At 34.6% G+C, this 25,848-nt stretch overlaps 1 protein-coding gene across 1 annotated transcript in view; it reads right to left on the reverse strand.

Annotated features, from left to right (window-relative positions):
- The window catches only part of Pde1a (phosphodiesterase 1A), a 242,213-nt gene that overhangs the window by 11,777 nt on the left and 204,588 nt on the right, over nucleotides 1–25,848 (reverse strand). Inside the window, exons 12-14 of the mRNA XM_026392032.2 lie at nucleotides 23,498–23,579; nucleotides 21,363–21,483; nucleotides 20,763–20,947 (exon numbers count right to left, since the gene is read on the reverse strand). Coding sequence (XP_026247817.1) covers nucleotides 20,763–20,947; nucleotides 21,363–21,483; nucleotides 23,498–23,579 — 388 coding nt within the window. The remainder of the gene's footprint in view (nucleotides 1–20,762; nucleotides 20,948–21,362; nucleotides 21,484–23,497; nucleotides 23,580–25,848) is intronic.

Below are 25,848 nucleotides of genomic sequence, written 5' to 3' on the forward strand. Positions count from 1 at the left end.
CAGGGATGAACCCACAAAATTATAGCCATCTGATATTAACAATGGTGCCAAACATGTATGTTGGAGAAAATAGCCTTTTTAACAAATGATATTGAGAAAACTGTATATCCATATGTAGAAGAATGAAACTAGGTCACCATCTCTCACCCTGCACAAAAGCCAAATAAATATGGACCTCAAACTTAGAAATTAGAGTAGAAATCTTGCAAGTCCTAGAAAAAAAGCATAGGGTTAACCCTCCATCAAATTGGTGTAGGCACTGACTTCCTTACAAAATCCCTAAAGCTCAGGAAATAAAACAGTTTTTCTTTTTCTTTTTTTCCCCAAGATGGTAGAATAGAGGAAGTCTCTTCCCTGGCTGCTCCATGGTATGAAGCCAAGAAAGCAGACAGGCAGCTTCTCAGCAAGATGGCTGAACAAAGAAAAGATAGGACTTTACTGGAATTTAAAACTGGATGTTTAAAGCAGATCAGGCACTCAGGAGGTTGGATATAATAAGAAAGAAATCCCCAGTGGCACAGCTGTTGCCATGGCTGGGCCCTAAGCAGCAGCCAGAAGGGTCCCTCCTCTAGCAAAGTAGAGGGATAAGGGAATTTAAGGGACCCACTCTTTTAGGAGACCTGAGGTCTGTCTGGGAATGGAACATTCAGGGGTCAAGAACATTGCCTGACTAAACTGAAAGGGGCACTGCACAATATCCTTGTCCAGGAAAGAAGCTGCCATCTCTCCAGGTGTCTTATGGAAGACAGAGGAAGGAACCATATTGCAGCCATGGTGCTGGGTGCTGGCAGCTGAGGGAACCAGAAAGCTGAGTTTGGCCTGAAATACAGACCCAGAAAACACACATTGCATGACAAGAGTGTGCTTAGGTGACTAGGAGAAAAACACAGAGAGAGCTTTATACAAGGGACAACTGGTTATGGAAACCCACCTAGCTCCACCAATCTGGCTGCTTGGAGGACCAGCTGGGAGAGATGTCTTGGCCTTGGAGGTGTGCTATTTTAAAATTTCCAGACCAATTGGCATTCAGCAAAGAGCCTGGAGCCCACTTAAACCTATACCCTGTCTCCAGGAACTCTACCTACCAGATTACTTCTCTCACTCCAGCAATCCAGCAGGGGGAACATCACAATCCAGATGACCCCACCTAACATTTCTGAGAATAGAAGCTGAGAATCTTCTGAACTCCAATAGAAAGAATTCTTTAACTTTGCATCAAGAATTTATTTCCTCTTCTTGTTTTTTTTTCCCACCTCCCCCCTGCCATTTCCTCTGTTTAATTGTGACCTTAATGGTACATGGACATTTATAATACTCATATTTATTTTTTCCTCATTTATAGCATTTTTGAAGCCAGTTATGTTTTATGGATCAACAAGATTCCAAAAGTGCAAGAAGTAAAATTTAAAAAATCAATAAATGGTATTATATCAAACTAAAAAGTTTCTTCACAGCAAAGAAAACAACCAAGAACATAAAGAGAGAGTCTACAGAATGGGAGAAAATGTTTTCCACCTGCGCCTTAGATAGAACATCAATCTCAGGATATATACAGAACTCAAAAAACTTCCACCTGTGCCTTAGATAGAACATCAATCTCAGGATATATACAGAACTCAAAAAACTTAACACCAAGTAAACAAATAACCCAATCAATAAATGGGCAAAATAACCGAACACTTTACAGAAGAAGAAATATGAATGGTCAACAAATATATGAAAAAAAATATTCACTATCTCTAACAATTATGGAAATGTGAATCAAAACTAAGATTTCATCTCACTCCAGTAAAAATGGCAATTATCAAAAACACAAGCAACAATAAATGATGGCGAGAATGTGGGGGAAAAGGAACACTCTTACATTGTTAGTGGGTCTGCAAATTGGTGTAACTACTCTGGAAAACACTACAGAGATTCCTCAGAAAATTTAGAATGGAACCTCCATTTGACTCAGCTATCCCACTCCTCCACATATACCCAAAGAACTTAAAATCAGCATACCATACTTACACGGCCACATTAATGTCACAGCAGCTCAATTCACAATAGCTAAGCTATGGGACCAACCTAGGTGCCCTTAAATAGATGAATGGATAAAGAAAATGTGGTACATATACACAATGGAATATTTCTCAGCCATAAAGAAGAATGAAACTATGGCATTTGATGGTAAATGGATGGAACTCCAATCCCAAGAGACCAAAGGCCAAATGTTCTTTCTGACAATATGAATGCTGACTCTTAGTGGGTGTGGTAAGGGGAGTGAGGAGTGGTAGTTCACCAGGTGCCACAGGAGGGAATGTGGGGAAGGGATGGGGGTTGGGCATGGGAAAGACAGTAGAATGAATTGGACATAACTTTCCTATGTTCGTATATGAATACACAACCAGTCTGACTCCACATCATGTATAACCACAAGCATTGGAAGTTATTCCATATATGTATGATATGTCAGAATATATTCTACTGTCATGCATAATTAAAAAGAACAAACAAAAAATTTAAAAATTAAAGAAAAAAAATTAAACCAAGAATCAATGTGTGGGATGCCATCAAAGTAAAAAGCTATGCCACGGCAAAGGAAATGAGTACAAATGTGAAGAAAGCTACAGAATGGTAGAAAATCTTTCCCCAGGCTCCTCTGACAGAAGGCTGATGTTCAGAATATATAAAGAACTCAAAAAAGTTAACACCAAAAGAAAATATATATACAAGGGCAAAAGAACTAAAAAAAATTCTCAAAAGAAGAAACACAAATGGTCAAATATGCATATATATGCATATATAAATACATACACACACACACACACACACACACACACACACACACATATATATATATATATATATATATATATATATATACAACTTCAACATCTCTAGCAATAAGGGAAATGCAAATCAAAACTAATGAGAATTATCATTCTCATTCCAATGATGAATGAGAATGATAATTATCAAGAATACAAATAATATCCAGGCAAGGTGATGACTGTCTATAATCTCAGTGGTTTAGGAGGCTGAGGTAAGAGGATTGCAAGTTCAAAGCCAACCTCAAGAATTTAGTGAGGCCCTAACCAATTTAGAAAGACCCTGTCTCAAAATTTAAAAAATAAAAAGGGTGAGGGATGTTGCTCAGTGGTTAAGCACTCCTGGGTTCAATCTCTGGCACCAAAAAAAAAAAAAAAAAGATAAAAAAGAATACAAATAATAACAAATTCTGCTGAAGATATGAGGAAAATGTGCACTCTATACATAGATAGTTGGTAGGAGTGCAAATCAGTGCAACCACTCTGGAAAGCAAGATGAAGATTCCTCAAAAAATTAGGAATGGAACCACCATATGATCTGGCTATCCCACTCCTTGGTATTTATCCAAAAGAACTAAAATCAGCACATTGTAGTGATACAGACCCTTTAATGTTTATAGAAGCCCAATTCACAATAGCCAAATTATGGAATAACCCAGATGCCTGTCAGTAGATGAATAGTCAAGAAAATGTGGTATATATATACACAATGGAGTTTTACTCAGCCATAAAGAAGAACAACTTACAGCATTTGCTGGCAAATAGATGTAAATGGCGAACATAATACTAAGTGAAATAAGCCAGACTAAGAAAATCATTAGTTAAATGTCTTCTGTCAGCGTGGAAGCTAGTGCAAAATAAGGGAAAGAAGGTGGGGTGGGGAATAGCATAAAGATAAAGAAAAATCAGTGGAATAGAAGCAAATCAAGAGGGAGGGAGAAGAAATGGGAAGGGAGGAAATGTGGAAACAATTTAACAAAATCATGTTGTGTGCATATGTCGTGTGCATATGTAAATATACCACAGGAAGTTTCATCTTTATGTATATGAGATGTAGAAAGCACCAATCAAAATGAATAAGTAAGCAAGCAAAAGAAAGATTAGCAGAGGAAGGAGAACAGGGGAGGGAGGCGGGAGGAAAAGTAGGGAGAACAGGGACTGAAATGGTGTAAAACAAATTCCATGCATGTATGATTTTATCACAATGAATCCAACTTCTGTGTTTAACTATAATGTTCTAATATAAAGATGTTACATTACTTTAAATTAATTTTTACTCATAGAAGCCTTTATAATAACTTGGGTAATGTGACTTGTAAGTTATTCTTAGCCTTTCATAGAAATCAGTCACATCCTTTTGAAATATCAATCTTCTTAAAATGAAGAAATTATTTGCCTATTTCAGTCCATTAAAGACCATTTTAGATGACCTTCACAGCCCAGAGCTTGTCTATGTAATAACCTTGGGAAACATGTATATAGTCCAAAGTTTCAATCATTTTTGAATCATGGCTCCCTCTTTAGGTCTGCTCAAAAATAGTATTTACAAATGATATACATATGACTACAGAGGTTTCTATTTACAATAAAATGTTACTATTGACATATTTTAGTGAACCTAGTGATATACTTTGGTAATAAATGGGCTTCTTTGTTGATTCTTTAAATAACAAAGTCTAACTTCAGGTCTATTATATATACTATTTTGAAATAGTATGATTTCAAGATCTCTCCACTAAATATATTATGAAAATATCTATGATTCCTATTTATGACTACAAAGGACATAAATTCCTATTATGTACTACAAATGTTAATGTGTACTGGTGTGTACAAATGATGGATGCGCTAAATTTCTGTTAAAGACTAATTTTAAAAAATCGTTTAAAATTTTTTTTATTTGTTCTTTTTAGATACACATGATAGTAGGATGTATTTTGGCATATAATACTAAAACATTTTTTTCATGATAGTACATGATAGACTCCATCTACATAAACCTGGGCTAAAACTTTGTTCTAGTCTCACTTGATTATAGGAAAGAAATACACTCAGAACAATTAAGTGATTTCTTTCAGTGTAGACCACAAATAGATAACCTGAAGTCAAAGCATTTGGCCTTCAATTCAACAAGACCAGTAATACAACCATGGAATTTCATTTTACCAAAGGGATTTACAAGCTCACATATATAGGAAGTTACTCCTTGGAAATGAATTCATGGGGACTGTTCAAAGCAAGTGCAGAGAAGCTTGTTTGTCAGACAGGAAAAAGGTGGTGAAGTAAAAACGCTCCATTGGTTTGGTTCATCTCAAAGACTTTTAGTTGTTTATCTAAACCAGTTTAAAAAGTTTGAACTTACAAAAACGATTTATAAAATGATGGCTTTGCTTTATAAATAGCCTAAATTCAGCAGGTGTAGTGAGACGATGGTGGAGAGACAGACCTACCAAAACCAACAGAAATCCCCTAGCTTTAGCTAATCAAGCTCTTAGATTGCAATCTTAGCTCACTTTTGTGATCTCAGAATCATGGTGTTATTTGTAGGTGGCATAAATAATACTTGCAGGGAATAAATCAGGGCATACTATCAAGAGACATTGGAGACTCCAGTTCTGCAATCATGATATCATTGACTAACTATTTGAAAAATAATCAAAATAAATTATTATACAATTGATAATATATCAACAATAATCAATACCTTGTGAACACTTGCAAGATAGCAGTGTTCACTATGCTAAGGGCTTCACTACTTACTTCCCTCAAGCAAACCTGTGAGGTGAGATTTAACAGCTGTGGAAACTGACATGTAGAGCCATCTGCCCATTATCTCAAAGATAATACATGTCTAGATGCCTCTGACAAAGTCACTCAGAATTTTGACTTCCTGTTCCATTTGCCAAGCTACACTCAGCACATATCTTCACCATATCTGCATATCGACCTGTCACCTGTCCTCTTTTCACCTAGTATTTTCTAAATTGACCTTAAATCTACTACCTTTTAAAACATTAGTTTTGTCCTAAATAGTGATTTTTGTCACACCCAAAAGTAAAATTGATATCATTTTTGCATTTTTAAAATACACAGAATCTATAATTAACAAAAGATCACTTCTTCCATTACTATAAAAAACAATAATTGATTTATATTGCACTATTTTTGACTTGTCTAACCCAACAGTCCCTGAATATAAGTAGAAAAATTGTCTGATTTGTGTTTTAGACATAAGGAACATGTGAGCTGAGGGATAGCTGACTACTCCATCATTGCCTAGGAGAGCTGGGGAGACAGACCCCAAATTATCCCTCAGAAAAAGACTCCCATTAATTGTCCATATTTAACAACAGCAAATAGTGCTTTAAAAACACTTGGCAGAAATTGGTTTGTGCAGTCTTTGACGAAAACACAAGTTCTGAGTTACACTACATTCTTATTTCTTCATGGTAAAAATATTACCTTTGCTTTGTATAATAGTATTTTCTCAAGTTAGAACATTAGTAGGTTCCTTCCATTTTATTTGGGGTCCATTATATAGCTTCTGTTGAGTATAACTAGAATGAGTTGATTATCAAAGACACTGGAGAAATGTAACCTAGGGTAAATCAGAACTTTGGATTCACATTGGTGTTTTGGCATCCACATGATACAATTTGCCTTGTAGATGAGGAATAGAAACTCTTTTAACACTAGGAAAAATACTCTTCCCTTCATTTGCTCTTAATTTAAGTGCAATTGAAGAAGTAACAATTCTGTGTTTTGTTTGTTTGTTTTTGTTTTTGGTTTGTAATGTGCAAAAGAAAACTTCAACCACCAGGCAGAAGGAGAAAGTACCAAACTGCTAAAACAAAACTCCTGCTTCCCAAATGTGTTAACTTTGACCTGTTTGCTGCACGAAGTGACACCTTATGTCATTAAGTGTTACATAAGATTCAAATGAAGAACTGGCTAAATTATTCTGTGGTTCCCAAAACCAAGATAAAAATGTCTAATTTTGAAGAATACATATCAATCTACGTTAGTAAACTAGAATAAATCCATATACCCAATGCACATGTGTTAGACTCTAAGTTCAATACAGGTCATCTATGGAAAATGAAATATTTCTACATATATCCTTCTGTTAATCAGCAAAATTGTACTCAAGTTGGGGAGATAATATGTCAAACAGCCAGAAATCTTAATGTTTAACTTCCCTGGAACTAAAAGCATTTAAACAATGTTAGCAGTAGTTGAGCTGGCTCCTTGAAAGAGTTTGGCTTAAAACTGGATCCACAGGATGCATTTGTTTTGTTGGTACATAGGAACATTTTCTTTATCAGAAGGGTAAGGAGGTAAAGGGGAAGGAGAGTCTGAACAAAGGCAGGAATTTGGAAAGAAAAAGTGAGCTCTCTTGAGAAAATTTTGCAGATGAACCCCACTAGTTGTTGAAGCAACAGTTTCTTCAGAGTGGTCATTCTTCCAGAGGAAGTCTCTAACACCTACTGAAATATTGTTTTAATATTATTCCTAGAGGAGATTTATCCTTGAATCACAAATTTATTTTTTTGTTTAAATAAAAGAGGCTCTGCTGCAGGAACATGGTAAGCATGTAAAACACTGATCATCTTTGAAGGCAGAGAAGTGGAGAGAGTGATCAGGAGGAACAGCTTGGCGTGATGAAGATCATTGAAACCCCTCTCTTGCCCTATGAAGAGTGGCAGGAATTGGTTATGGATATTGTAAGACTGGGTTTGTGGAAGCAATTTTCAACATAAACCATCAGTTTACTCTCTTATACATGCAGAATAAACTAAAATATGCGGATTAAATATGAATCATTCACTTTTATCATAAATGACACTACAGAATCATTTAAAAATCAATTCTTAATTTTTTCTGTTTATTCTTATTTCTACTAAATTAAAAAGTTATAAAATTAATTGAATATTTTACTTTCAAAAAGGAGTTTGTAACATAACACTGTCACTATCAGAATCATTTCTCAAATTGTTCTACTTAAAGAATCTCAGAAAGAAAAACCAATTATGTACTCACATTAGAAAATTTTACCACATATCTGCAATCTCTGGCCTATTATTTTCCATAAAGTCCTGAGCTCTTGTATTTTAAAAAAGAGGCCCAAAGATGAATATAATGAACATGTGGTCAAATTTTAAATTCTGGGCCTTGATATAAAAACTTTTAAAAGTTTTTTTTTTAAACCACCTACATATTTTAAATTCTTGTTAAAATCGATTTGTATTTTAACACAAATCTATTAGTATATCTTTACTTATTAAATCATAAGTGTGATGTAAGAAAAAGTATAAAAATAAATTAATGAGTGAGTTAAGTTTTTGATATAGTAGCAGTAACAGTAGAAATAATAAATATTCAGAGAATGTTTAATATGTTTCAAACACTGTGCTTAATGTTTTAATATACATTATCATTTCAATAAATATGTTATCATTTATTCTTCTAAATAGTCATTTTGTCCAACGTCACATACCATGTAAAGGACTGAGCTGGCTTTCAACCCTAGAGTCATGTACTGTAACCCTAAGCGAAAGAATTTGGTCACACAGGGCTAATGCCCTGACCCAAAAGGGAAGTTTTCTTTCTATTGATCTATAAGAGCAAGAGCATTCCTAGTTGTATGAAAAAACACAACCGTTTTGAGTCAGGAGATGTGGTATGAAGATGACATTTTTTCATCTTCGTGCTCTGAAAAGCTACTAGGATTTAAAACTCAATTATTTTGTATGATTAAATAGTTTGATAGTAAGAAGTGGAGGTAGCATTTTGTAAGAAACAAATCATTTTATCATTACTCTCTGCTACAAAGCCTGTGGTAGAAGATAAGCTTAGAAGGACCCAATATCAAGGTCCACGCATTCATATACCTTTGAGGATTTCAAAGTAAAGGGCTGCTAATGCCAAGGAGGAGAAATAATAGAGACTTGTAACTCCAGGAGTAATAAGTTATTAAATGACAATCTACAAATACATGACTAAGTCTCTGTCCTAGTTTTTTTATTTAAAGATGTGAGGCAAACACTGTCACCACCATCCAGTGTAATTCTTAGGGATCTCAAATCATACAGTATCCTTGAAAACTTTCTCATAGCAAGAACAATGAGCGGTTTCTAATAAAGATACTGCAAATCTCAAATTTTTTGGATACTTTGTAGACTCATTTTTTTAATATTCAACAAATTTTTCAGGCAAGAGAGCATTTTTTTTGCATGTGTTTTCTGCAAGGGAAGATAAAAGAAAGAGAGGAAAGCATGTCTGTCTTTTATAATTTTGTTCCTTATTTCTTCTTCTTTTCCTTTGCCTTCTCTTTCTCCTCCTCCTTTTTTTGTGGAAACTAAAACCATTTATAATCTTCACAAAGCTGAATATGTAACTCTCACCCAGTATCTTTGATAGAAGAAAGATCTAGCAACTGCTGGACTTAAGTATAATTCAAAATTCTATAAGTCTGTACATATTCCTAATGATAGTCTGTTAATATTCCATAAAAATTTGTGCTCTACAGTGAATTAGAGTTACCAATTGCCAAAAATGTTGTATTCATTTTTATAACAATTGTTCTCAACTTTATGTCAACAAATTTTAGAGGGTTTAGAGGGTTAGCACTCATGTAAAGCAACCAAGTTAGGAATCAATCTCACATATCTAACCATTCTTTCACCCCAGATGAGAAAGAATATTTTTTTGCAAGATTCCTATGTGCCTTTTATTGCTCTTCTATGAACATGTACTTATCTGGCTTTGCTGGCATGAGGAGGGGTTATCTGAAGGGATGTGTAAAGCATCTTATAGTTTTTGATAACAGTGCTTATCTTGGATGTATATGTAGGTTGTTCCTGTTGAAATATACTTGTAAATTTATGCTTTAAAATAAGAGCACTTTCAGCAATCAGATACAGTTTACTTTATAACTTTTGGACAGGATTATGGGGAGTGGTGGAACTTGTAACCTATGAAGACTTGTATAATGGGATACCTCTCATAAGTTGTTGAGGATACGCTGTGGGAACTCTATTGTCTCTGTATCAAACTAACAACATAGCTATATCTTAATGTTGTTGTGCTGCATTTATTTTATAAGACTTCTATTTCCCATTGGTGTCCATAGGCTTTCCTTATTGGTGAACTTACTCATTATATTTTATAGCAACCAAACCTAAGATAGAAGGGTGATGTGGGAACACAGGGCCCTTCTGAATGAACCCCATGACCAGAGGGATAAGCTAGTGTCATTAAGTGATCCTCAGATTGTGTTTCTCTCATTACCTCCACAAAGTTTTCCGGATATGAATAAATATTAGTGCAAGGTTTCCAAAATCACTTATTAGCTGCTGTCTTGTTAAAGGATGGGCCTAGCTTGTTTCAAAGATGACTTTGTAATAAAGTTGCAGCATTAGATCATTGAAACCTTTCATCGTTGCTTTTTCTTTCCCATCCAGTTTTTGTAATTTTTCTTTTAAAGAACGAACAAAATATGGAAATTAAATATATATGAGAAAAATACCAGCTTTCAGCTAAAGGTAATTATTTGCATGATTTCTAAGAATTGTCTAGATTCCTATAATTAATGAGGAAGCATTACATTAGCCAGATATGAACAATATTTAGTTATAGAAAAAGCAAAGTTCAGAAAGCTGAAGAGTTTTAGTAGTATATATAAAGTCTAAACCTAAGCATACCTGAAAGGATTACAACTAAAATGGCAATATTTTTTTTTCAGAGAAGAACTGGATTGCCATAAACCAAATCTGCTGGGTTAGCTAAATTTTCGAGGTCTACAGAACACTCTTATTTTAGAATTATTTTCTTTCCCTTAGTATTTGTGCTGAACCACAATTAACAGCTGGTGTCTTAAGTGGCAGAATCCTTGGCACAGAATATGTTTAGAATAATGTAGTTCAATTACAGCTTTACAAAGTATGCAGCTGCATCAACCATCCACAACAACTCAATTCCATCTCTTCTTCCCTTATGCAGACACTTGGCTAGAGTTTAGAGGATTTTGGGGGAGACACTCTCAAAAGGTAATCTTGATTGATTAAGAAAGGAAAGTGATAGAAATCACTCTTGTAGTAAGATCTAGTGACCATAAAGCAATTCCCTCAATTGACTCATGGAATTGTCCCTGTAAATGTATTTTGTCATGATAAACATAATTTCGTATCAAAATTGTTATGAGCAAGAATATTTTCTTGTAGTTCACTTCTTTAAGCTCTCCACATAGTCTAAAGACAAATGTGAACTTAGGAGAATTACTGTAGAAAGTATCAAGTTCTAAACACTTGACATACATTGACTATTTCAACTTCATAACACTCTTATATCTTATTTTTATGCTCCTCATTTTACAACTGAGCCAACTGAAACACAACATATTAAATAAATTGTTCAAAATTATATAACTAATAAACAATGATACAGAATTTAAAAAGATAATATTGTTCTAGTATTCCATGTCTTCACTCCATACTATGCTGCCTCCCTGGTTGTAATTTAATTCCTATTAGATTTTTGTCTTTCCTGAGCATATGTCTTTTTGGAATTAAATTTTATGATATATTAAAACCAATTTTTTTCCAGAGTCACAGAGTGGGAATAAATGTAATTCTTTTTGAAAATATACTCTTCAATATTAGACATAGCCATTCTTTCTTAGCTCATTAATTCTTGGAGCATTCCTCCTACTCCAGTACAATTAATCATTAAATCAGCTTTGAGGGAATCCAAGGAAAAGCATTAAAAAACACTTTAAAATATTTGAAAGGATTTTTCTGGAAGAAAATAATGTGACTAATCTTAAACTGAATTATATATATAGTGGAAAAATTTTCAAATCTAATGAAAACAGTACATTAAAACCCTTTATCCCTGCCATTCACTCCCACTATAACATATACATTACTTGTTTTTTTTTAAAAAAAAAACATTTTATTGTTTTATTTTAATGTGGTGCTTAAAACCAATGCCTTACATATGCTAGAGGAGTGCTCTACCATTGATCTACAACCCCTGCCTCTACATTACTTATTAGATATCTGTCCCTTAAAGGTTTTAGGAATCATTTTTTAAATATATATTTTTAGTTGTAGATGGACACAATACCTTCATTTTGTTTGTTTATTTTCATGTGGTGCTGAGGATTGAATCTAGTGCCTCACACATGCTAGGTAAGTGCTCCACCAGTGAGCCACTACCCCAACCCCATGAATCATTTTTAACGGTAGAGAACCATTAAAGCATTTTTCAGAAGAACAAAAAGTAGAATTAATAAAAAAGATAAGTGAATGTTATGAAATTCACACTATGTTTTAGACATTTTAGAAAAGGGACTGCCAGAGTGAAAATACGTGGGTGGCTTTATTGCAGAAATAACAAATTATTGATGGGCTGCTCAAGGAAAATGTATTGTCACTCACCATATCATCTCAGCATAGAGAAATGCCACAAAATACTATTTAAACTGATATTGAATAGTATTAGAGATGCTGATGTAAACATCAGATGAATCAGTTCCACACCAGTTGAGCCAGGTCAATTGAGGAATTTGCAGCTGATGTTTTTGGTAGTTCATGATGTTAACTGAGCAATCTGCAAAAATGTGTTCCCTTACTCACACACAGCCAGGTAGATTTCCAGCAAGAGTATTGAAAGTGCCAAGTCTTTTGGTCAGAACAGAGCTGCCATCATGCACGAGATTTTACTTAAAGGTGTTTACGGATAGCAAAACTTACACTTCCATGAATTGAATTTTTTTTCTGAAAAAAGAAAAAAAGTACTCATCTTAATAATCTAGAGAAATGTTGTCAGGAAGTTGTGAAAAAAATGTTTTAATTAGCTTTTATAATCAGCTATGTTTGTAGGGGTTACTATGATAAAATTATAAATATAAATTATGTATTTTTCTAATTTTAAATATAATTTGAAACTTCTGCTACTGAAATTTTTTGTTATCCTTGCACTCATCAGTAGTGATCTTGACATGATTCTTTTTAAAAAAAATATGTAATTCAATTAATTTTTCTCTTCACTTGAATTGTTGCCTGGATTCCTAGGGAGCTCAACTAGCATAGAGATGCTCAGTATCCTAATAAAAGAAAATCTTGAAAGATATTAGTATTGTCTATTTACAAATAGTATACAGATTTCTGGATGTAGAATTATACTCTATAAGGAGATAGCAGTCTATCTAATTTCTTTTTAAACATAAAAAAATAAGATTATATACCCTTTTTATCACCAGAAAATGACTTTTTTCTATTGATCTTATATAATATAACTTCAACCACATTCCTTATAGAAGTACAGAGCTAGATGAGTGAATGTGCTTATATAGACTACAACATGATTTTCAGGTATGCTAGTCTTTAATCTCCTGAGAAAGCGTCTAGAAAATCATTAAGACATTGCTATTGTCTTACAAGTAATAATCATGACTGACAATATCATTCTTTGTAATTTAATATAAATAATATTACAAACATTTTTAATAATAAATTTGTAGCTACATAAGCATTATGATAAACTATAAAATGACAAATTTGGCTGAATTTGGGTTTTAGAACACTTCTGAATGTATCGAAGATTAGATTTCTTTCCTATTTTCAAGACTTTATATTGACTCCATTTCTAGTTTGGGATAGTTACAGAAATATGTTTTAAGGAAAGAATATTATACTTTGAGAAATATACTAATACATAAAAAGTTATAGAAAATACTTATATTTATTCATTTGTGAACATATTTTGTATATGAACATAGTCTTTGTCATAAGTTCTGAATGATCAAATTAAATCAACAGCATTAGCTGAAGTTGTTAATCATAATAATGAGGGTTCTCAGAGAAAGTTAAAAAATCATCTATCATAGTTGATAAGGACCATGTGTTAGGGTTCTCTCTGACTAAATGAAAGAACAAAGTGTGTACCATGTGTGGAGACGGCTTTATTGATAGTAGGAGCCTGTCAGGATATAAGAAACTGTTTCCATGAGAGTCTACCCTGAAAGGCTCCTACTATCAATAAAACCTTAAAGTTGCTCTTCCAAACTCAGGGGGAAGCACTTCTCCCAACAGTCCACCTTCTACCAGTCCAGATCCCTTTTCATACCTTTTTCATCCCTTATCTTATAAACCTTGGAGGGGGCGGTATTTTATCATCATGGAGTCAACCAGTAATCAGGAAGAGATACACATTCACTCCCTCTACCTCCCTTCCTACTTTTATTGCTCAGGCAAATACAAGTGTGCAGGACACACACACAGAATACTTGTAGCTTCAGTACTGCTTGCTATCACAGATCCTCCTCCAGCAAATAGCATGGCACTCTTGCTCTAGAGAAAAACTTAGAAAATGAACCTCTACCAATCATCTTCCACAATTTGCTTCTGTGATATGATCTAGAAGGTAACTTTGAACTTAAGCAAACTGGATGCAGAGCCTAGACTTTATGAACACCAATTATTTAGATAGTAACTTGAGATTTCTGAGTTTCATTTTTGTCATATTACGATTCTTTCCTTAAATTTATTGTGGCCACAATAAATTTTTATAGAAATGATCAATGAATGAGTGAATAAATCAATAAATGGTATAAAATCTCACTTCCAAATTAATACATTTTTAATACTTTAACATAAAAATGCCCCCGGGACATAGCTGACTTGATGAGTACATTGAAAGCTTGTTGGATTCGCTGTGCTAACATTAGACAGAAGAAGATTTCTTGAAGCAATCATTGCTAGTCTCTGGGGTAAGGTTTCACAAGAAACTGTTTCCTTTTTCTGTGATTATTCCTACCTGTGTATTGCATGAAAACTGTGAAAAGGAATGAGAAAATTAGTATGCATATGTATTATGTTATATGTATATCACTTGTAATATACATACAAATCTGTGGTGGCATATGACCTACTTGGCTCCCTTAAACTGCAGTTTCTCCTTGTTAAATGAATAATACCTAAATCACAGTGCTGTTTGATTAACAGTGTAATGACTGTGATAGAAGCAATATATTGTTGAGCACATGAATACATGCTTAGCAGAACATGAATTTACATAAATGCAAAAGTCACTTACCATACATAATAAACAATATTAAAATTTAAGATATTCCACATATAGTAGTTCTTCCTTATTCATGACTTCACTTTTCCAGGTTTCAGTTACCAGAGGTCAACCATCATCCAAACAATTTTAACGTAAAAGAAATAAACCTAAGTTTTAAATTGTGTGCTTTCCTGAGAAAGGAATGAAATCTCATATAATATGTCTCACTTCTTCTCCTGTGCAACATGAATCATCCTTTTGTCTGGTGTAGCCACTCTTGTTTGTTAGTTACTTAGTAGCATCTCAGTTATTGGCCTGTTGCTGCATCTCAGTGTTTGTGTTTGAGTAACCTTTATTTTACTTGATAATGTTTCCCAAATGCAAGACTATAGTGATGCTGGCAATTCATATATACCAAAGAGAATCAGGAAAAATGTTTCATTTAAGTATTACCTCACATCACAAGAAGAATGGTGAGTATATTATAATAAATATTTTGAGAGGGGAGATATCACATTCACATGACTTTTATGACAGTATATTATTATAATCGTTCTTTTTTATTATTGATGATAGTTGTTAATCTCTTACAGTGCCTAATTTATTAACTAAAATTTGTCATAGGTATGAATCTATAAGAAAAAGCATAGTATTTATAGGATTGGATTCTATGAGTGCTTTCGGGGATCCACTAAGAGTCTTAAAACACACTTCCTGTGAATAAGGAGGAGCACTGTGTAAGTAATAATGCCTAAGGTTTAATTATTAAACTATTAAAATCTCTTAACATATGATACTAACTGTAATGTAAATTTCATCGTTTGAAAATATTAATATTCTTCCATCAATTTTTAAATGCTTCTCTTTTAGTGAGAAAGATTTCTAGTCTTGTTTTTTAATTTTTCAGGCAACGATAAAATGTATTCTTTAGAATCTTTTGTTTCATTGAGAAAATTTATTAGCTTTTCTAACAATATGCAATATCTTAAACTTGTTTATTTAAGATTATATGTTTAATACATCAAATGAATAGTAAAATGTCAAAAAATAAGAAAATACCTAGTTCATTGATACTTCTATGATGATTATCTGAGTACTGAGGTAAGTCATAGGTATAGTCATAAAGGTTTTTGATAAATGTCCTGAGGGTAATGAGTAAATTAAAATTTTATGAGAATTCCAATGATGTTGAAAATAATAACAAAACTATGATCAACCCTGACAATCTCAAGGCATGCTTGAAGAACTATAATGGCATTTTAAGTGAAGAATAAGGTTTTTGTTTTGTTGAATGGATTGTCTGAGGTCAGAACTAAATTGCTCTGAGCAATTGAGGGGATATTATACACCAAGTGGGAGAGAAAAAGAGATCTAGAATCAAGAGGAATGTAAGCCTAAAGGTTTTGAAGAGAGAACAGAGATGTGTGGGGACAACTAAAGATATTTATAATCTGCTTGAATCAAATGTATGAAATATGATATGTCAAGAGCTTTGCAATGTTTTGAACAACTAATAATAAAAAAAAGGAAAAAAGATAAGAAACCAACAAAGTCTTGAACCTGGCTTCTCTGTGGGCAGTGTGAAGTAACCCTGTCAAACTTTGGTTACATTGAACACCAACTACATGAGGGGCACATCAAGGAGACAACTACCTCAGAACTGTTTCTATCCACTACCTCTACCCACCCCCCATCACCTGTTAAACAGTGCAGCATCTGATCTCCCACTCTTTTCCTCCCACCCTCTAACCTATCTACACCCCAAATTTCCTTGGTCACTTCTCTTACCTAATGGTTTTCTGAGGTCACAAAACTCCTGTGAACTCTTGCAGTCATTACTCATATTGAAAAGTAAAATTAAAGCAAGTTACTAAAAGTTTTTGGTATCATAAAACACAAGCAAGTGCAGATATCAAATGAGAAGAGGAAGTTCTGTACAATGTCCCCTGTATTTAGTTTTCTCTTTTGCCATTTATCAGTGGAATTTCCATTTTTTAGCTAACAAAGAAAGCTGTACAAAGATTGTGAGTGACATCATTTCATTTCGATGGACTCACCATTAAAATCAGACTTCCAGAGAGTACAGTCAACTCTCCTCTAATCAATAGTTACTGAACTCTTACCTGGGCATGAGCAGGAATTGCCAGAGACCCAAGATGAACAGACCCTGAACTCTGCTCTCAAAAATATGTACAGGCATGTGTTTTGCACTAGAACATAGGAAGCCTCTGTGACTATTTTGGTGATGACTTCATTAGTGGCTATCAACCTATGCCAGGCTCCCTACTTGCCACTATTTGCAACACTCTCGTCATAACATCTCAGATGACACTGTTTCTCCCTGGGTGGAGATGTAGTGCAAACCTTCAAAGGGGAATATCAGAACCTCAAGAAAGCCCACATCATAGGAAATGTGTCCTGAATCTCTTCACCCCTACTCCTACTAATCCCAGTACAGAAAGAAATGCATTACATTTCATTCAGGATTGACCTCAAGGGTATGGGACTTCTGGGGCATAACTTATTTTCTCAAATACACATTCTCCTTGGGAAGGGGGACAGAATGCTGATCTGAGATTGATTCCCGGCCTTTGTTCTGATCAAGGTGGCTTCAGGGGACCTGGTTCAATTGGGAATCTGTGTGTCTAAGATGGAACAAACTTCCAGGTGGCTTATGAAAGTCATTGTTTTGTGGTAAAGGAGAACTACCATTAGTACTTGCCATTCAAGCACTGCTTTCATGAGGAGTGCTTCTCTAACATTTCCCCATAGGAACCTCATTGGCTCCACCTCAGCTCCAGACCCAGACATTGCACCTGGCACAAGATCAAATGCCACTGATGGAAATGAGCTGCATCAGGGCACTTTAATGTTTAGGTATATGATTTTTCTTGTTTACAAGAGGCACGTATCATCTCACTGGTCTCCAGTACAGGCACACGTGATCTTTTCTTCCATCACTCCCTGAGAAGCCTTATTTACAAAGCTGATTCATAGGTCTTAAGCACAGCTGGAGACAGTCACAGATTTATGACACTGGGGGCTGTCTCGAGGAGTGAGCTTTGATCAGGCAGACACTGTTATATCAATGACCACATTTGTCGAGGTTAGAAAGGCTATGTGATACAAGAAAGGAAGAGCAACTCTTCCCACTATTTCTCTCACCCTCTTTTGGAAGAATCACCATGAACCCTCTTAAAAATCTCCTGATGGAGATGAGGGTGGAGGCTTGGCAAAGACAAAACGTGCTAAGGAGCTGAACCTGTCATAAGGTCTAAATGATAAAATTTAACCATAAATGAACATGTGGAGATGAAGGAAAGCACTTGTTTTTCCAATGCAACATACTTAGATGTGTCCAGCCCCTTAATAGAAGGCTTACTGAATGAAAATTACTCTTTAAAATGATTTTTTGTATTATTGATGACCCAGAAGCTTCATGCCTTGGAGTCTAAGGATGTGCAATATTTCACTGTATGTTTTTGAGACATCTATGATCTATAGTTCCAGGGCTAACATGATGATGACCAAGCACCTGTGAGTTTCTTCAGAGCCTTGATGTTTAACTGATTCTCTGCAGCTCTAAGCATCATGCAAACTATTCATTTTCATCTTGGTACAATTGTAATAAAGTTATAATAAACAGTGTATCTTATGCACACTGAAAATGATAATAGGAAATTAAAATGATAACATCTGATTGATACTCACCAACTTTAAAATCGACTATTTTAGAAGCTGTATTTTTATAGCTGATCACATTTTTTTTTCATTTTTATTATGAAAGAGTCTATTCATGCAAATGAGTTTCATATGAAGGATATATCTTATATGTAATCATTATATGAACATCTATCTAGTACCCAATCTAAGAAATAAAATATTACTAATTTCTAAATAACCCATCCTACCTTCTAGAATAATTCTGAATAATTATTCTATAATTATCCTATAATTCTTCATTTTTTTCCATATATGTACCCTAACATCTATATTTTCTTCTTTTGGTACTAGGGATTGAACCCAGGGGCACTAAAAACATCCTTAGTCTTCTTTATTTTTTTATTGTGAGGCTGGCCTCAAAACTGCAGTGCCCCTGCCTTAGCTTCCTGGGTTGCTGGAATTATAGGGACGTATCACTTCATCTGGTTCTAAAACCTATTGCTTGGTGTTTAGTTTTTTTTTTTTTAACTTTTTATAAATGGCATCTTAAAATATTTCAGCAGATCGTGTGTTTTGCTCAATGCTGTTTGTGACATTCATTCCTATTCATGTTCATATCTGAAGTTTATTTTAATATTTATATACTATTACATAATACAAAGTACAATATATGAATCCTTTTTTTTTTTTTTGCTTTGTTTTGCCTTCATGAATGGTTGTGCTATAAACATTTTGGACATGTCTTTTGATGTACAAGAACAAAATTATCTATTCCAGAAGTGGAATTACTGGGGAATACGTCATGTGCATCTTCACCTTTGCTAGCATAAGAAAGTGTTTGGTGAAATAATCATATAAATTTACATAGATACAACGTGCAAGGAAACCAAAAAGCCTGACACCATTCTTGACTATTTCATACTCACTCTACATCCAATCTGGTAACCCAATATTTCAAAATATATCCAGAATCCAATCTCTTTTTGCTTATCACTCTTGCATGCATACAGTTTCAGGTACCATCTTTATGTATCCAGAATTCTGACACACTCTCCACCATTACTATTTACTTTAAGCTCCCATCTTTCTCCTGGATTATGATCAATCACCTTCTTTCTGGTCTCCTAGTTTACATTTTTTGCCTCCCCCACAAAAGAATATTTTCCTTTTAAAGCCTCAGTTCGTATTTCTCAATTTTTTCTTCTGAAAGCCCTGTAATTGGCTTTCCCATTTTTTTTTGGATGTAAACCAATGATCTGGCACCACTTTACACCTTTATCTCATTGCCTACATCATTCCTAGTTGCCCAGTTTCTCCCTGCCTCACTGGCTTCCTTGTATGTCATGCAAGCTCTACCTCCCAGATGATGTGGTGGCCACTTCCTGTGTAAGAAAATTTCTTTCCCACTACCCTAGACTTCCTCATGGCTCTCATTCTAACCTCCTCCATGTATTTATTTAAATTATCACTGCTTGAAGGCTTTTCTGACCACTTATTTAAAATTTAAATCCCGTTCCTGATTCCCTCTCATTCCTTCATGAGTGTAGGAATTTTTGCCTCTTTTTTTAAAATTATATCTCTGATTCCTAGAATACATCAAAGAAGTACAACAAAAAAATAGCTATAATAATAATAGTCAACCCATACAGGGCTTAATTCTCTAGCTACTTCTAAAGCAGATGATATAAATAATCTTATTTATTTCCCTTAAAATGTTGAGGGAACGGGCTTTCTGTTTTGGCGATGTGAAAAAGGTCAATTTTTTCCTCTCCATAGAAAACAAACATAAAACTGAACAGCATTAACAAAAACAACTATTCTATGACACTGGAAATTCATCGAGGGAAACACAACAATTTGAGAAGATTCATTGCTTAACATTCAAATAGCCCAGAGCTAAAACAGGTTAGAAAGCTCATCTACAAAAGCATAGGGGTGATTGTGCCACAATGTTTTGTCACCATTTTGTTGTGCCACTTCCAGGTTGCCTACCACTGACACATACATATCCGCAGCCCACATGGGATATCCAGGGCAGAATTCCTTTTCATTTAACAAAGAAGCCAATTGTTCTTGAATAATCAAATGGCAGCCAAATTCCAAATACCAAAGCTTTCATATTTTGTAAAAGAAAAAGCTGAAGGGAAGAAAAATCCAAACTATTAAAGGAGTAGTTAAGATGGAGATGGGGCAGGGAGATGAGGTGAACAACCCTACCTTGTGCAGCCAGCTCTTTCCACCTCTCCTTGTTCTGCTGAATGATGTCCACCAGGTTGTTCTTGAAGCTCTTCAGGTCCACTGCTGTAAGGGAATAGTCTGGGGAATAGCTCCCGTCGTTCACCAAGCCTTTCGAATTTGATCGTCTCAGCACCTCAGCCACATGTAACCCCACAATGGTTGAACTAACAGTAATCACCAAAGAAACCAAAAGATACAAAAGAGAAGAGGATCAGTCAGGATATGGGATGAGAGAACAAAGCCTGAAAAAATTTATGAAACCGACTGTTGACGCAGAACAGCAGACAGACAGGTCCAGCTGTGAGCACGTGGCAGCTGTTTGCCTCCCTTTCCCACTAAGAGAGCCAGGGACTCCTCTTCCTGTACTTAGAGGACTTGGATTTTTCTTGAACTGTGGACCTCAGTTCTCAATATTGAAGGAAGATGCAGTACAACATCATGACACTAGGTGGCAATACTACCTAATAATTATTCCAAGAACTCCCTGCCTAGTTTTAAGAAATAAGGATAATCATTAAATAATAAAAGGTTATTAAAAACCACAGAGATGAAAAATGATATAAAAGAAAAACATCATACCTGCCTGCCCCACAGTTAGAAGTTTCAGTTTTGGAGGCTTCCTCTATAAGAGGAATAACAATTTTCTCTGTTGAGTCTGTCAGAAGAGAAAATGTTGGCTCTACTATGAAATCAATGAAACCTATAAAAAGAAAAAGAAAAAGAAAAAAAAATTTAAAAAGGATAAATCAAAGTGTTACAACTTCCAGAATTCTAAGATCATTAAAATGAAGAGCCTCTCTTTGGCACACTCCTGGGATAGCAAATATCAACTATAATATCAGTTTTCTTGCCCTTCGATACTATTTTAATCCAATAGCACAATCTTTAAAATAGCTTAACTGTTCTACAAAATAATCTCCCAAGCAGTGTAAGTGCTACAATTTAGGCTCGCTAACTTAAGTATATTGGCTTTCCTATTTAATGTTCAGCTTTATATGCTATTGCTAACAATAGATGCAGATCAAATGAGTGGGGATATGTTTTTCTGTCCCGATGAGAAGGGTCATTACTCTTTGGGAAAGATCTTCATTTTGTTGTGAATTTTATTACTGACCAGAAAGAAATAATATCTGAACGCCAAAGGAATTAAATAATTGGCATTTTCCCCTCGGGCTATGGGAAGGCAACCACCTTTTACATTTTTTCTTACTATGTCAGTCAGAGCTTTCCGCCAACTTGTTCGCATTTCAAATTGCTGTTTATTATTCCCTGGATGTAAAGTGTTAGTTCGCAGCATGTGGGCGTGTGCTGTCAAATCAGCCCAGGAACAGTAACATCTCTGGGAGACAGCACTAAACCTACTGCTTTTTAGATGTCAGTATTGAATGAAGACTTTCACATTTAAAGTACTCATCAAGATAGAAAATGACACAAAGAGAAAGGGGCATTGTCCTCTGGGAACATTTTACTACCTGGTATTTAAGTAGAGGAGGGGACAACATCCCTAAGATCCCAGGAAATATTTGGTGCTTGAAATCAAGGGCTTGTGTCCTTAAACCCACTTGGGAGCAATAAACTATTACCTAAATATAAAAGAATAATGGGAAGGAGGGTCTTTAAGTGACAATGCCCTGGAAATATCCACATATGATAAAATAATTAACATTTCAAGTAACTATATTATTTATAGTACATATTGAGGCATGTTTATAATTTTAAAAATTCCTATAAATGTACGTTTTAATTGACATCTTAAATCAAAGTAATGTTAATTGCCTACCCAGAGTGTGATTTTGAGTTCCATGAATGGGTTTAAATGACCAGTACAGGTAGACTGTCCAATGAGGTAATATGGTAGCAATTTATATGACAGCAATGAGCCTCAAGAACATCACTCCTTCCCAGCTTGCTAGGTGAAATCCTCAGACTGCACAACATTGAGGATAAGCACCTTCCTCATAATCTCTAGATAAACAGCTGTTGAACTTGGTTGGGAAGGAGGAAGGCCAGAGTAAGCAGCTTTCTGACCACCCTGCTGCTTTGGGGTACAGCTGCCAAAATACAGAGGTAAGATGGCTATTTTCATTTTCATCGATTGTGTAATTCAGTGAGAAATATGCTAGCTAAGGGAAGAACTATTACAAATATTCAAACCATGCAGCATAGCAATCATGTTTTAATAATGGACTGGAGTTGAATTTCCCAACAAAAATACAGATGACAATGAATGAGGTTGGAAGCAATATGATTTTGCAAGTTTCTTGCAGTTGGCTTATTTAGTCATATCACAGGAACTTTTTCCCCAAAACTAATAGGAGATTGCACATCAAGCATACTATGGATACTTAGCATTAACAGAATAGGAATGCTAATATGTTCATCGAATTGCCTTATACCCAAGAGATTAAATTATAGAACACAATAGTCAACAACAAATGAAAATTACAGTCCCTTCCCAAGAAGAAAGCACTTTATTTTGTATAAAAGATTATAGCTAGAATAACAATGACGTTTACCAATTCTGCTTTATTGAATTCATTTTATAAATTATTTCAATAGTTTTTATCACTTAGCATCATCTAGATCAGCCTAAAGGCAAACTTTGTCATGAATATAGAGTGAGTTTTTCCTAGAGGACTTTGAACAGAATGGTGTACACATGTGAAAATAGAAAACACACATCCACTTTGCCCAATTGCCATCCTTCAGATTACCTATTTGGGATTGGGCCACCATCGTTGAATTTCGATCACAAAGTGGAGAAAATGGAAGCCCTAGTTCCGCTTCTTTGTCTCCCTGAGGAAAGAAAAGCAGAGGAGTGAAGACTTAGGTGGGGTAAACTAAGATAGTGAGCAGCCTAGGTAGCACGCCTGAAAAGCTGAGTCTTTCATTTCTTAATCCAGCACTACTTTTCTATTTATATGTAAATATAACTACAAGATCAAGTACCTGAAATTTTTATTAGATGGTTTCTTTGGGAGAAGCTTCTTCAGGGGAAAATCAGAAACATTTTAAGCAGCCGTACACTTTGTCTGAGTGTTACAACCCCTTGATTGTAAAGAGATTTTTGCAATTTTCAAAAGTTGGTATAAATTAATCATCTCAGCATATTATTTAGAATTTAAGTAACAATTCAACTCATGGAATTTTTTGTTCCTTTTTTATTTAATGTCAAACACACCAGCAAAACTTCAGAATCAAGGTTTTGTTATTGGACAGTTTTTTCAACTTAAATGTGTATGAACATTTGGAAATACCTTTCTGTTTACTAAGCTTTATTAAATTTCCCACAAGAAGTAATCAGGTATACCTTCACCATTCTTACATTCTTCAGACATAATTTTAATGTATTCTTCTTCGAGAAAATAAAAATCTCAGTGATTCTTTGCTATTTGCTTTTATCAAAACTAGATTAACTGCATACATGTGTGAAAGAATTAAACATTTATGTTCGGGTTTAACAACATGGGTTTTCAACTCCTAAAATCCAGGTAGCTACTCTGTGCAAATATTTATTCTCACAAGGTTTATCACACATTGCTGTTTTCCTTTGTATTCAAGAGGATCTTTTTATGAACGAGAGAGGATGCTTCCTTGTTCCTGTTCATTTCAAATATCTCACCATTTGAAGGAGTACTCTGAGGTCTGTATTCTTCCTAAAATGCTGGCACCTGTCTCGCATCAATCCACAACTTTGGAAGTAATGCCTGGCTCAGGACTCCCTGGTTTCCTTTCAGTCCGTGATTTCCTCTAACATTTGTGTATCCTGATCTTTATACCATATCAGTATATAGCTTTGAAGGTTTTAAGAATGTTTTCTGTGCATTCCCTTTACACCATGACTCTGATTACTGGGAGAAATTTTGAAATCAGAATTATTTGGGAAAATCAAAATACGATTTGTAGCAAAGTAGCTACAAAAGGGAAGATTTTACTACGTCATGACTTAGAGAAGATGAAATAAGGGGTTCTGTGATCTCTGTCTGCAACTCCCTCAATTTATGGCATCAATTTTATTTAGAATTAATATTTATACCCATCTTCTGAATACATAGAAGAGAATTATTAATGCCATTGCCCTTGGAGTCAGGAGAGGTCACTGAATCACTGCTGTGCAAGGGGCTCTGTCACTACAAACAGGTCCCAGCATGTGCTGAACAAACTCTTACCTCTGACTTAACTTTGTCATCTTGTTCTACTCATTTTAAGATATAATGATCATAGGATCTGCCTAGTAGGATTATCTAAGATACTTTATTTGAAGCCCAAAGGTAGTACCTAACATTTAGTGAATAGTCATTAAATTTAGCAAAGAATCATAATTCATAATAGCAACAATGTGCAGCTATGTCAATTAAAGATGTCCATGATGTCTAATGCATATCCTAGATTGTTTTAAAACAGTGGGGGACCCATTGTACTGAATTTAGCATGTAATGGAGAGGGATTGGCTTTTCCCCCCTTTTTCCAGCATGAAATTGACATGAATTCAACTTTTGAAAACAATAATTTGTCAGCAGTGTGAGGGGTGACCTGGGATGATTAGAGGATAGCTCTTGGTCCACCAATCTAAATGAAAATGAATCTGTTGGTGTTGCTACAGGAAACCAGAGAATCTGGATAAGGTATAGATTTTGAAAACTAATATGCAATTATTTTTAACATGATAATAATAAGGTATAAGAAAAACAGTTTATCATTGAATAACGATACCATTAATACTTTATATTAAAATATAAATAATAATAATATTGTTAAATGTAAATAAGACTACTGACAGACTTCATAGGAAACTTAGTATTAAAGATATTTATTTGGCATATGTAGATCTAATTGCCTTTTATTGATTGATTAATTATATGGTTTTATTTATTAAATGCAGTTAAGTTTCATTTAACTGGTTTTTATTGGTCAAAATGCTACTATCTGGTATGTTAAGAATACAAATTTAATAGATTTATTTTAATACTACATGGTTCTTTGGTAGTCCCCAAATTCATGAGCTAATTTTATAGATTATTGGGTGACAACATTTACATATATGACTTAGGCATTTGACAGATAT

This window comes from Urocitellus parryii, chromosome 1 (assembly GCF_045843805.1).
Source record: "Urocitellus parryii isolate mUroPar1 chromosome 1, mUroPar1.hap1, whole genome shotgun sequence".
In the NCBI taxonomy this organism is placed as follows: domain Eukaryota; kingdom Metazoa; phylum Chordata; class Mammalia; order Rodentia; family Sciuridae; genus Urocitellus; species Urocitellus parryii.